This window comes from Bos taurus, chromosome 15 (assembly GCF_002263795.3).
Source record: "Bos taurus isolate L1 Dominette 01449 registration number 42190680 breed Hereford chromosome 15, ARS-UCD2.0, whole genome shotgun sequence".
NCBI lineage: Eukaryota > Metazoa > Chordata > Mammalia > Artiodactyla > Bovidae > Bos > Bos taurus.
Genome location: NC_037342.1, coordinates 83,089,128 through 83,103,788, shown reverse-complemented (window position 1 = coordinate 83,103,788; position 14,661 = coordinate 83,089,128). Strand labels below are relative to the sequence as shown.

At 40.5% G+C, this 14,661-nt stretch overlaps 1 protein-coding gene across 2 annotated transcripts; it reads right to left on the bottom strand.

The window, feature by feature from the left end:
• Nucleotides 1-530: 530 nt before the first annotated feature.
• On the bottom strand, nt 531-8,421 carry OOSP2 (oocyte secreted protein 2). 2 transcript variants are annotated; one of them, NM_001038687.1, is given in 5 exon segments: nt 531-851; nt 1,676-1,762; nt 3,021-3,127; nt 4,770-4,951; nt 8,313-8,421. In NM_001038687.1, coding segments are annotated over 5 exon segments (492 nt in total). In that variant the 5' UTR covers nt 8,389-8,421; the 3' UTR covers nt 531-811.
• Nucleotides 8,422-14,661: the final 6,240 nt, after the last annotated feature.

Sequence of the window (14,661 nt, the reverse complement as noted above, 5' to 3'; positions counted from 1 at the left end):
CTGTTTCAAGTAAAACCAAGGTTGTCAGGTCAGGTTTGAGAGGCTAGCCCTCTCCACTCCCCTTGTTCTGGGGAGCAGGGGCTCTCCTGGTTTATTAGCACTCTCCCCTCCGACCGCACGCTCCTGCCTGCGTGAACCCGCTGCGCCTGGGTCTGCGCGGCTCACTCCCTCGCGCCCCTCGGGTCTCTGCCAGCCACCTTCCGGGCAGGCATTTCCTGACGCCATGCGCAGAAGAGCAGCCCTCACCCGGATATTAGCAGTCTCCCTTCTCTGCCAGGCTTTTTTCCTAAGTAGCATTTACCCCATTCCTGGAATTTATAGATTATGTGTTTTTTTTAATAGTCTGTGCCCTACCAAAATGTAAATTCCATGAAAGCATGTTCATCAAATGAATAAATGATCCAACTAGTTGTAAATCTTAGCTAAGCTTATGAATCAGCCACCAAGCAGGGAAGAATTAGTCATTCTGCCCTTAAAAACCTCTTTATAGTGAGCGTCAAAGCTTAAAATGACATAGCCCTTCAATAATTACAGACAGGTAATAGAACACACTTTATTCATAAATAAGTCTCCATGGAGTTAAAAGCAGGGGTAGTGTCTTTTTGAAAAAAAAAAAAAGATAAGAAGGCAACATGCCATTTGATTTAAAATAAAAAATTAGCTTTTTGAAACAGACAATTGGGTATCATTCAGTTCCATGCCAGCTCCTCTGATTTCTATAAAACAACACACTAAATCTTCAGTCCTAAACAGTCATTTCAGAAGTTGCCTTTGAACATAGATCTCATTTCTTCTCTTCTAGTAAGTTACATCATTTGGCACACAGAGAGAATGTAGTATTCAGATCGTTCCTGAAATAGAAGAAAATTTAAAATCAGTCCCAATATAAACATTATTTAACTATTTCAATGAGCTTGCTATTCATCAGTAAAGCAGTTTATATGTGTGGGGGTGTGGATGGGAGAGAGGGTATAGATTAAAAGTAAAAGAGAATTCGAGAGAAAGGAAAACATTTTACCCTTGGGACAATATCCTTAAGTGTGTAATGATTCCTCGCTAAACCATGAGGTACAACTGAAATTTTCTAAGACTACCCCGATACTTTCTGTTGCATAGCTCCACCTCTTTATTGATAACCCCAAATCAACATGCCTGTGGATTTATCTTAATATCCCTTCAGATGTGGCTCAAGGAGAAAGAACTGTACTGCCTGAAGGTATTCTGTCCTTCCTGGAAGAAGTAACCACCCAGCATTATGGCACTTCTGAGCTCACGTCACCAGGGATTACCAACACATCTAAGCCTTCACTTTGTAGGTTCAGTTTGACACCTTTTTTTTTTTTTTTTAAGATTTAGAACTCCATTGATGTTGGAATTGATGGATATTTCTTTCATCTTTGCATTTATCATGGAATTTCATATGATACCCCAGAAGGACAGCTCTTACTTAAATGGGATCCCTGGAAGTTAGTGACATATTAACAAAAGCACATGATCAGCAACACCTCCAACAAACACAGGAAGGAATGCATGAACTGCCCATTCCTGAATTGGAAGCTTTTTAGGCACAAAATGCCTTAATACAAATAGGGGACATTTCCTTGTCAACTGTATTGGCTCTTGTCTAGGACATGCGTGGACAAAATCATAAAACGCCAGTTCCGAGGACCCTTACTGTGACTGCATTATGTAAGAAACTTCCATGTCTTCAGAGCTGGTTTCATCATCTCCACTTTCAGTTTCATTTGACAAATGGTACATGCTAAAAAAAAAAAAAAATTAAAAGGGTACATACTAAAGTGAGAGAAGAAAATATAGAAATATCACATGAATCTAAGATCTATTCAGACCTTACTGTTTCCAAAACTGAGTTTCAGACCAAATTCCTATGACTAGTAGATGGATTGATTTCTGCTTATTGTTCCAGAACTTCACAGGCGGTGTTTGTGGTGTTGAGTAACACGGGCTTAGAAACCAAACTCTGGGTTTACTTCCTGGTTCTACCATCTACCAGAAAATGGTCTCAGGTAAATAATTTCACTGTGCCTCAATCTCCTTACCCCTAAATTGGCATAATAGTATCTATCTCATTGAGCTGTCACAAAGAACAAGTCTATTTATACAGTGCTGGAACAGTGCAGGAATATGGTGATTAATAACTGTTAGTTGTTATTTACTGTCGTTATTATCTATGAGAAGAACACTATGTAGTAAGGCTCTTCTGTAATCACTGAGAGGAAAAAAAAACTCAGTTCAAGGTTTTAACCAGAAGAACCTAACAGAAAAATTATCCAAATAAAGTCCTACCAACAATCAGAAGTTTGCCAAGACCTGATCAAAGTTGCTATGATCTAAAAAGCTTGATTATTACAGGCTTTCTTAAAAGTTGGTAAGATACCAAAAAAATTAATCTTAACCTATGGATTCTGTTCTAGCATGTTCCATCTCTCTCCCTACATCTTGAGTCCAGCATGCTGACCTTGAATCTTCAGTGAGTTCATATACTATCATTTAGACTTTCTTAATTCTTTTAGGAACCTTGAATGTGGGTTCACACTTCAAAATAGCTAGATTTGATTAAGAGCTGGTTAAGATACATCAGATTTTCAGTGACTCTGACAGTTGTATAAAAAAAAAAATCGTCATTCCATTTTTCAGTATTCCTGGTATTATATACAGGGCTTCCCTGGTGGTTCAGATGGTAAAGAGTCCGCCTGCAAGACAGGAGACCCAGGTTCAAGCCCTGAGTCTGGAAGATCCCCTGGAGAAGGGAATGGCTACCTGTTCCAGTATTCTTTCCTGGAAAATTCCATGTACAGAGGAGCCCGGCAGGCTACTCTTTTTCCTAGAAGACAATTGAAATAACTCTGAAATATATAGGGCCAGGAATCAACAAACTGATGTTACCAATAGGGTTGTGTCTTTTCTCCCTCCCAGTTATGCCTTTTAATCTCTCAGGGTCGGTTTCTCATCTTGGAAACTAAGATGGAGCCGGGAACCAGGGCAGAAGTCTGGCATACCATGCTTGTTGTGTGACGACACACGACACGGGCATTTCAGCGGTGTCTCCGGAGTTACTTGACATATACTTGATTTTAGTCTGAAGCAGAAGAGTCTCCTGGAAAGTCTAAAGGGACAAAGAAAGATTTTAAGCAGATGTTTGTCTCAAGAGCCTCGGGAAACTTAATAATTATTTGAATAGGAAGTTGTGGGTCCTGCAAGCTCTCTAAAAGTGACCACAGTCAACCTCCATTCATGAGAAACTAAGCCATCTTCTCAATGGACACAAGCATTAAAGTCTGGCAGAATGCTTGTGTAGAAGAGGCAGGCAGCACTTGTGAACCAAAAGAAAAAGGATCTCTGTGATTCAAATTCAAGAAAGTTTGCTTATACCTCCTTTTGAGAAACACTGCTGTAACTGGAATACTGCTTAGCTGTAGAGAGTATGAGCTTTAAGCCCGTATGAATGCACTTTGGAACCTGGGAGCTGCCTCTACTCACATAAATCCCGGGGAACGTAGTTGTGTTTCTGTACAACAACAACAAAATACATGGAAAAAATAAAGGAAAAAGTCCCATTTTTTCAATAGATCAAAAAATAAGATCTTTAGTGATAAATTTAACTAAGAAAGTAGAACATCTAACACCGAAAATCACAAGGCTTTGGTGAAGGAAATTGAAGGCAAACAGTGGAAAGCTACCCCATGATCGTGGATCAGAGGAATTAAGATTGTTCAGATATCCATACTACCCACATCCGTCCATAGAGTAGACACAATCCCTATCCAAACCCCAGTGATACTTTTCACAGGAAACAGAAACTACCCTGAAGCTGTATAGACCGCAGAAACCTTGAAGAGTCAAAGCAAGAGAGGAAAGCAGAGCTGGGGGCATCACGAGTCACACTCCATGTGGTTCAGGATGGCAGCAAAAGACGAGCCTCAGCGTGGTCCCTCCCACAGACACACTGAATCTATAGCTGTGTCAACGGAACTGTTTCCTCTTGGGAAAAAAACCTACCCTACAAAGCTGTATTAATCAAAACGTTATGGTACTGGCATAAAAATAGACACTTCTTAATAAAACATCCTGCATGCTCAACTCCACCTTAAATTTTGCTTTCTGTGGAACCCAATATTTGACATTCAGCTAGACTGGAAAATTCTATTATTTAATATTCCATTTGGGATAGGGAGCAAAATAGCAAGTAATTTTACAGCAAACTTTTGTAGGCTGCTAACATTTTTTAAATTAAGCCAAAATCCCAATCAGACTTTTTTAGCAGTTGGTATAGTTGATCATTCACTGTGCCCAGTAAGGCCCGTCGAAGTCTCTGGTCAGCGGGATTGGGTGGGGCTGGAGAATGTGAGACATCTACTTTGAAAAACCTTCTGATGCTTAACTATGTTATTTCCTCCTTCTGACTGCACCAGGCCAAACTTTATAAACTGTAATTATCACTTTATATGCTGCAATGTAACATGATAAGCTTGTGAGATGTGGAAACTTTCTAACTTGCCATCATCCTGACTTTTCTGTCACTAATTGAATTTTATATCTACAAGGTTCACATTAGAGTTTGCAGTTATTACCCAACAAGAAAATAAGTATTTATCATCTCCTTCATTAATTTCCTCTGTCCTGAATGTGACTATTAGAGAAATCAGTCCAGCCATATTATAGATAAAAACTTGATGACTTCTGGTTTTGGGGCTGTTGAAGGAACCATACAACATTCAGGTTTTAGGTAAAATAGCCATTCCTCTTACTTTGGTTATGATGCCACATTTATTAGAATAGTAGAAAAATTCATAATGAGCATCTGGTGAAACGTAGGTTACAGGGCAGTCATTTCCTAAAAATGCTTCATCAGGATTCATGTACAAATTGTGAAATAGTGTGGGTTTAATCTTGGCATAGAACCAAAAGTAGCTGCAGCGTACTTTCACAGCTAAGAAGGAGAAAAGAAACACTTTCTGTTAGTGTTGCTGTCACACAAATCAGCCCAGAAAATTTTAGCACAGTTAATATAAACAAAGAGAACATCCTTCTGTTATGCACTCACAAAATCATGACCATTCTTTGCAACCCCATGAACTGCAGCATCATTCTTCTGCTAAGTTAAAAAAAAAAAAAAAAGCCTTAGAGCTGAGCAATTCTGCTAAAGATGGTCTCAGCATATTACTTCATCCTCTGAAAATACCCATACTAAACATACATCCTTCAATATGAAATAAAATCTTCTGATCTGGTTCTCCAAAGTCATTGTGGAGCTGGCATCATAAGACTGTAGCTATCAATGTCCTACCATTTTCGCTCTGCAGCATAGAGCGCCTTTGATCTCCCAGGTTCAACTGAAGCTCCTCTAAGCAAGCCTGTGTTTCCACGTTTGAATGTACAGCTTCGTGGTGTGTAAAGGATGAAGTAAGGGCTGATGAAGCAATAATGACTTGTCCAAAAAACTAAAACCGAGCAACTCTGCTTCTATAGAAGCTGAGTGTCTGTGGTGCCTCCTCTTTTCCTGCTAAATATAACTGGACAGTAATTTTTGTATCTGAGAAAGGGAATCATTTTCTAATATAATTTTCTATGTGGGCTAGGTTCTAGAAGAATGTCACAATACCTTAAAATTACTGGATTGGGTAGGACGTGAGATATAAAGAGTCAAGTTGGCAATTTATGTGGTCTTCACTTAACATAAATCTTCTTAGTTGACTTGGAATACTAAAAGGAGCCTCAGAGGATACTGAAAACTCACCAACCAAATGAAAATTATATAACATGTAATTTTTTCACTAAGAGGATGCACAGATTGCAAATTAGCACGTGAAAAGATCTTAGCCAACACCATTAGCCATTATTTAAATATAAATTAAAATCACAAGGAGATATTACTATATACCTATCAGAGTAGCCAAAATAAAAATATGACATCAAGTCATATTTAACAGGGCTGTGGAGAAACTGAACCATTCATACACTGTTGGTGGCAATGTAAAATATTACCACCCTGGAAATTAGTCTCTAGATTTCTTTAAAACCTAAACGTATGACTACCGTGTGAGCCAGGCTTCCCTGGAAGCTCACTGGTAAAGAATCTGCCTGCCAGTGCAGGAGACGTGGGTGTGATCCCTGGGTGGGGAAGATGAACTGGAGAAGGAAATGGCAACCCACTCCGGTATTCTTGCCTGGGAAATCCCAGGGACAGAGGAGCCTGGCGGGCTGCAGTCTGTGGGGTCGCAAAAGAGCCAGACATGACTGAGTAACTAAACAACCACAACCATATGAGCCAGAAATCGAACTCCATTTATCCCAGGAAAATAAAAATGTACATTCACACAAAATATATGCAAATGTTTATAACCGCTTTGTTCATAATAGCAAAAAACTAGAAACGTCCCAGATGCTTTTCAATGGGTGGATGATTAAACGATGGTATAAACATGCCATGGAATACTACTCATCACAAAGAAGAATGGAGCCTTGATACACACAGTGTCGGCAGACCTCCAGGCAATTTTCTGAATGGAAAAGCCAGTCCCTGGGACTAACTTACTGTATGACTCCATTTAGGGGGCATCTCGAGATGATGAGATTCGAGAAATGGAGAATAGATGTGTAGTTGCCAGAGATGAGAGACTGAGGTGGGAGGGAAGCGAGGCGGCATGAGGAATTCAGGAGAGCAGATGTGACTGTCGAAGGGCAGCCTGAGGGGTTGTGACAGAAATGTTCTGCGGCTTGGCTGTAGCCATGTCAACATCCTAAAGTAATATTGCACTCTGTTTTGCAAGATGTTACCATTGGATGGAATTGAGTAAAAGGTGCACTTATCTGTCTGTAGCATGTCTTATACAACTGCTAAGTATTACACAGTTACATATGACTCTATTATCACCTAAAAATTTAAAAGTTCAGAAAAAAGCTCAGCCTGAGTTAGTCTTGTCTTCCCCTCAGATTGTCAAAAAGTAAGATATCTGCAACAGCAAGTGCTGGTGAAAATGAGAACAGCTGCCATTCTGCTGGGAAAACTAAACTGTCGCACCTCGTTAGAGAACAATAGGATAGGAGAGAGTGGGTTTTCCGACCTGCACACCTGTGGCCTCATGATCCCGGGCATGCAAAAAAAATGCCCAAGTACAGACGTCACATGTAACAGACGAACGTGGACATGTTCCGCCCATCAACAGAAAAATGAAGACGGTTTATGGTGCGTTCACTCAATAGCATACCAGAGAAGACGTAAACCAAGCCTGCACTTATAAATCTCTAAATAGTGTTGAACAACAACAAAAGCTGTAGGATGGAACAAATAAAAGTTTTGAGTGCCTGCAAAACATGGGTTTATGGATCCATCTATTTCACATAAAATTATAAAATGCATAGAGAAATGCAAAATGACCAAGCTTCCATCTGGGCAAAGAGGGAAGAGAATAGAATCAAGGGTGGCCATGGGGACTTCAACTTTACCTGAACTTTGATTCTACCAGAAATTAAAATGGAAGCAAGTGTAGCCGATTATTGTGGATTTCATAAAGCTGGAGAGTGGGTCAATGAGTATTTATGTGATTTTATTGTTGTCTTTTAAAATATTTCCTAAGTAAAGGAAAGAAAAGTGTACAATAAACACACCACGACCCTTCCCAGTGCTCACACAGCAGATCTGGGTGGCCTTGTGAAACAGGTAACTTGATGAGAACATGTACATTCTTACGGAAACTCTGAAAGTTTGACATCAGAAACTGACAAACCAAAGTTCATGCATAGGGCAATCATCCATCCCACTTGCTCAGGAAGAAGACTTTTAGTGCTAAAACAGGAAAGCATAAGGAAAACCAAGACAGTTGATCACTCCACATAGGAAGGGCTGAATTCTTCCTCTCAGACACAATGGATTATTTATGAAGAATAATGTCAAGGACAACGGAGTCCTAGATAAGGTTTCCTTCCAGCATGTCACATTCACAGAGTCCTGAGGTCCTGCCGCAGCCCATGGAAGTCTCCTTATGTTCCCGGCCACCCCACGCTCCTTACATTCAACCCACCTCAAGTATTTGAGCCCCAGGAATCTGACATGCTCTGAAAGGGGTCAGAAGAGAAGGGGAGTTGAGAAAAGCAGCTCTCAAGTTGGGGCAGACTCTTGAGTCTCAGAAAACATTTCAAGATCAAGCACCTAAAATAAACCTCCTTCACTATATGTATCCTCAGCTATTGCTAGGATTCAATGAGACCAAAATCATAAGTAATTCAAAAGTCACTTTGAAAGCTCCATCTTTCAACACTTAAAAAAATCCTCCTCTGCAAATATGTTGTACCTGACCAATCCCCAGCACAAGTCCATGTCAAAGAGAAAAGGACTAAGAGTCCTCTTAATCCCGAGGAAGGCTTCATTGGCTGAGATTGGAAACGAAATCCCACTTGAGAAATGGAAAGTTAGGAGCAGCGGACTTATATGCCAAAATGCCTAAAGACACACTCAGGTGTGAACAATCAACTACCAGCTCTGGGCAGCACACACGTGCCATAAATATATCATCGGTTCATTGCCTGAAACCTAACACTTTTTATTCAAATATTTTGTTCCCCTGGAACAGTGAATTTTGAAAGCCTACATTAATGCCCGTAAAACTCACGCATAAATTGTAATGATGACTATCAAAGCAGGAGACAGGTCTTTTAGATATGATTGGAAGATCAGTAGAAGGCTCTATTTCATTTTTTTAGAGTCTAAATCTTCAATTATGGGGTTGTTTTTACGCACTAACGTTTACTTTATTAAAACTCCCTATGATCCTATAACATCTTGGAGCACTAAAAAAATAATGACTGTAAGAGAATTCAATTATCCTGTGCACCTGAGAAGGTGAAGCCCTGAGGAATTAGGCGTGAGGATTTACAAGACTGATTTCTCCTGCTTTAACCTAATTTACCAACCATCTTCTGAACAATGGTCCTCAAAACTAGCAGACATCAGGCCCACCTGTAGAGCTCACTGAAGCTCCACACAGCTAGCTGAGCCCCATCTTACTGATTTGGTAAGACATAAGAATTTGCATTCCTGACAAGTTCCCAGATGACACTGATACTGCCCAGGAACCATACTTTGAGAATCACTGCTCTAAAGGTTTGCCGTCAGAGTACATGCTGAGTTGATGCCCATCAGCAGTGCTTCTCAAACTCTAAAGAGCCAACATATCACCTGGAGATGATGTTACAATGCACACAGCGATTTAGAGGCCTGGGGTGCAGCCGAGAGTCTGCAAACTCTCGGGCATTACCAGCGATGCTATTTTGTAAATAATCTTTAGCAAGGCTTGAAGATATTCTTATGGCATTCAAGTTCCTTTCTTCAAAAGAGAAGATGCAAATGAAAATAAGAAATTCAAAACATCGCTAAGAAAAGGAGCCTGAATGAATATTTGTTTCAAATGCTTTCTATTTTTTTTTCTCTCTAGAACACCGGTTCCTCAAGTTCAGTGATTTTTTGTGCTGTTTTACTAGAACATGGAAAGCATAAATTTGCAGAGATTAGAAATGATTAGATAAATGCATTTAACTATCCTTGATATTATGTTGATTTTGTCACTACATTCACCATCTCTTCTAAAAGTAAAGACCACTAAATGATGAGATCTTTAAGAGCAGGACCAGCTCCCTCTATTTTTATATCTCCAGAACTTGGCAGACCTGTTACCTGATAACACAAGTGGGTCGCGAGAGAAATAAAAAAGAAATAAATTCTTTAACATTTTTTCAATTTAAGAGCTTACCAAATACTTATGTTCCACTTGAGAGTATTAATAGAGACAAATATCTACAATTTTCATAATTATGCTTGTGAAATTTTATGTACAATAGGATTAAAAGCACCTTAAAACATCATTTCCTAGATGCTGCCAACCAGAGCGGCAGTGCTGAAGGCCCGTGTGAATGAAGACTGCAGCTTGTGCACAGGCAGGTCAACGTCTCCAATTTTCACGTCTGCCAATCTGCAAAAACACTGTTAGCAAATTGTTAGCAAACTGGTAAAGGAATATGTGTTTTAAATCTTAAAATCATCTGACTAAATCTCTAGGACAGCAGTCATTTCCAGGTGAGGATGGAGGCATTGAAAAGTGGCTTCCATGATCTCTAGATAATTTTTCTTACTTCTGCTTTTGAGCCTCTATCTTCAGGTTTTCATGACCTTTTCTCTATTTTTTAATTTGTAATAAATCCCTAACTACTTTCCTTACCCTGAGAAAAATCTCCCTTTTCCATTCTAAGTATCTTTAATGTTTATTTATTTGTTTATTTGACTTCAGATATTAATTGCAACGTACAAGTTCTACATTTGTGTCACGCAGAATCTTTGGTTGTGGCACACGGGCTCCAGAATGCGCAGTTCAGTACTTGTGGCTCGTGGGCTTAGTTGCTCCAAGGCACGTGGGATCTTAGTTCCCAGACCAGGGATCTAACCCACATCCCATGCATTGAAAATGGGCTCTTAACCCCTGGACCACCGGAGAATTCCCAAAGTACTTTGTGGTGGGGGGGTGGGGGGACATTTAAACTACATTTTAAGCACTTAAAAAAATCAGTACATTAATATGGATATCTTGCTGCTGCTAAGTCACTTCAGTCGTGTCCGACTCTGTGCGACCCCATAGCCAGCAGCCCAGGAGGCTCCCCAGTCCCTGGGATTCTCCAGGCAAGAACACTGGAGTGGGTTGCCATTTCCTTCTCCAATGCAGGAAAGTGAAAAGTGAGAGTGAAGTCGTGTCTGACTTTTAATGACCCCATGGACTACAGCCTATCAGGCTCCTCCGTCCATGGGATTTTCCAGGCAAGAGTACTGGAGTGGGGTGCCGTGGATATCTTAGTGAGAATGTATTTCAATTTGGGGCATGAAATAGTTCAAGAGGCAGCATAGGAAATAGCAGGAAGGTGAAACAAGACCTTCTCCTCCTCATCTACTACACTGGAAGTTCCAGAAGCCCCCAGACTTCCTGGAGTGACCGTGTAAACTACAGGACAGATTTGCGGTTTCCTAGCTGTCCTCAGCATGTCTCCTCAGAGCTCTTTATGACTATGTATGACATCCTGAATACCATAAACACTGGTGCATTGCTGTGGTTATTATATCCCTTTACTCTTCTGTAAGCTACTAAAGTTTGGCCCTCAGCTTTCTTTTTCAGTCTAAATATTAATTATAATCTTTTTACTGTTTAAAAATTAAGGTAAAATTCACAAATAGTAAAAGTCACTCTTGAACAAGTGCACAGTTGCAAGAATCTTGACGAATGTATACACTCCTGTGAACGCCACAACAATCGAGACACAGAGCATCTCCATCACCCCAAATGCTCCCAGGCGTCAGAACCTCGCTGCCGCCAGCTCATCTCCCGGCCACAGCCAATCCGTTTTCCATCTCTATAATCTGTCCTCTCCAAAATGTCATTTCAATGGAATCACATAGTTTGTACTCTTTCGTGTCTTGTTTCCTTTTCTCGGCACGATGCTTTTGAGAGTCACTCGGTCTGGACGGTTAAGGTAAGAGTAGTTTCTCGTTGCAGCTGAGTAGTCTTCCATGGAATCACTGCACCCCTGGCTGTTTAATCATTTGTGAGCTGGTGGACATTTAAGCTGTTTCTGGGTTCGGATTATTATGAATAAAGCTATAAACATTTCTTCATCTATTCTTGTATAGACACAGTACTTTCATTTCTTTTTGGTGGCATTGTTGTGTTATAGGTTCAGGTTTTCTGTACTTCCTTATGTTAGCTGTAGCAATATTTTCTAGCAAGCATTTGCTTCTCATGCTAATCATTTTGGAAGTATAGATATCAAAGTAGTGTCTTCTTTTTTATTCTATCATGCTCCTTTTATTCCTAATATTGTACGTCTGTGCCTTTTCTGCTTTTCTCTCTCCCTGCTCCAAAACCCTTTGATTAGTCTGTTTTATCAGCTGGGTTTCATAGGTATGATTTCTGGGTCTAGTGCCCGCACACTGGTGTCTGAGGCCAGGTCCCGGCTCTCTGTGGACCGAGCCACGTCCAGGGGAGGCTACGGGTTCAGGGTTCTAAGGCATCTTGCCTACTAGCGGATGAGGCTGTGTACATTATGTATAGAATAGTATATATCTAGTATACAGACTAGTGTAAGAAGGACCTACTGTATAGCACGTGACTGACTCATGGGAAAAGACCCTGATGCTGGGAAAGATTGAAGGCAGGAGAAGGGGACGACAGAGGATGAGATGGTTGGATGGCATCACCAACTTGATGGACATGAGTTTGAGCAAGTTCCCAGAGTTGGCGATGGACAGGGAGGCCTAGTGTGCTGCAGTCCTTGGGGTCACAAAGAGTCAGACACAACCGAGCGACTGAACTGAACTGACTGTATAGCACAGAGAGCTATACTCAATAGTTTATAATAATCTAGAAGAGAAAAGAATCTGAAAAAATATACATGTGCATACGTGTGTTTTACTGAGTCACTTTGCTGTACACCTGAGATTAACACAACGTTGTAAGCCAACTCAACTTCAATTGGGAAAACACTAAAGAGATGTACAATCTACCCTGTTACACACCATCTGCGGCTGAAACCCGGCATTCTCTGGAATTTGACATTTAATCAGAGGCTGCCGACAGTTAAAGAAGAAGCTAATTGCTCTGTGGGACTCACTAGGAAGTCTTACATGTCAGATACAACTTAAAAATCCATGTTTAGTTCCTTGGAATGTACTGCAGGACAGTTAAAATCGTCTGTCTGCAGACACCTGATAGAACACAGAAATTCTGTACGGAAGTTGTTTCATATGTCATGAGAAGCTTCTGCATATTTAAACCAAGAAATTGACACCATATGAGTGTTCTTTGAAATGGTCCTCATGTCTGTTGACTCTCAATCTTTTCACTAAAGGGTCTAGGAAGCTCTTTTTGCCTTTACATACTTTCATGGGGTTCTCACAGCAAGAATACTGGAGAGGTTTGCCACTCACTCCTTCAGTGGGCCATGTTTTGTCAGAACTCTCCACTATGGCACATCCATCCAGGGTGGCCCTACATGGCATGGCTCATAGCTTCATTGAGTTCTGTAAGCCCATTTAGAAGGCTGTGATCCATGGAGGGGATGGATCTTTACTGCAGCTCCTTATTGCAAAATTCAGGCTTAAAATGAAGAAATTAGGGAAAACCACTGGGCCGTTCAGGTAGGACCTAAATCAAGTCCCTTATGATTATATAGTAGAGGTGACGAATAGGTTCAAGAAATTAGATTTGGTAGAGAGAGTGCCTGAAGAACTACAGACAGAGGTCCGTAACATTGTACAGGAAGCAGTAACCAAAACCATCCCAAAGAAAAAGAAATGCAAGAAGGCAAAGTGGTTGTCTGAGGAGGCTTTAAAAGTAGCTGAAGAAAGAGGTGTGAAAAGCAAGGGACAAAGGGAAAGATATACCCATCTGAATGCAGAGTTCCAGAGAACAGCAAGGAGTGATAAGAAGGCCTTCTTCAGTGAACAATGCAAAGAAGTAGAGGAAAACAATAGACTGGAAAAGACTAGAGAGCTCTTCAAGAAAACTGGAGAGATCAAGGGAACACTTCATGCAAGACTGGGCACAATAAAGGGCAGAAACAGTAAGGACCTAACAGAAGCAGAAGAGATAAAGAAGAGGTGGCAAGAATACACAGAAGAATTATACCAAAAATGTCTTAAGGATCGGGATACCCATGATGGTGTGGTCACTCACGTAGAGCCAGGCATCTTGGAGTGTGAAGTCAAGTGGGCCTTAGGAAGCATCACTATGTACAAAGCTAGTGGAGGTGATGGAATTCCAGCTGAGCTATGTAAAATTCTAAAAGATGATGCTGTTAAAGTGCTGCATTCAATTTGTCCACAAATTTGGAGACAGCTGTGGCCATTGGACTAGAAAGGTCAGTTTTCATTCCAGTCCCAGAGAAGGGCAATGCCAAAGAATGTTCAAACTACCAGACAATTGCTTTCATTTCACATAAAAGGTTATGCTCAAATTCCTTCAAGCTAGGCTTCAGCAGTACATGAACTGAGAACTTCCAGATGTACAAGCTGGATTTAGAAAAGGCAAAGCAACCAGTGATCAAACTGCCCACATTCCTCAGCTCATAGAGAAAGCAAGGGAATTCCAGAAAAACATCTACTTCTGCTTCTTTGACTATACTAAAACCTTTGTGTGGATCACAACAAACTGTGTAAAATTCTTAAAGTGAGGGGAGTACCAGACCACCTTCCCTGTCTCCAGAGAAACCAGTGGGTCAAGAAGCAACAGTTCAGACCAAACCTGGAACAACAGACTGGTTCAAATTTGAGAAAGGAGTACATCAAGGCTGTATATTGTCACCCTGCTAATTTAACTTATATGCACAGTACATCATGCGAAATGCCAGGCTGGATGAAGCACCAGCTAGAATCAAGATTGCAGGAAGAAATATTAACCACCTTAGATGTGCAAATGATACCACTCTAATGGCAGAAAATGAAGAGGAACTAAAGACCTTCTTTTTTAATTTTTAAAATTTGTTTATTTTTTAATTGAAGGATAATTGCTTTATAGAATTTTGTTGTTTTCTGTCAAACATTAACATGAATCAGGTCTTGATGAGGGTGAAAGAAGGGAGTGAAAAAGTTTACTTAAAGCTCAACAT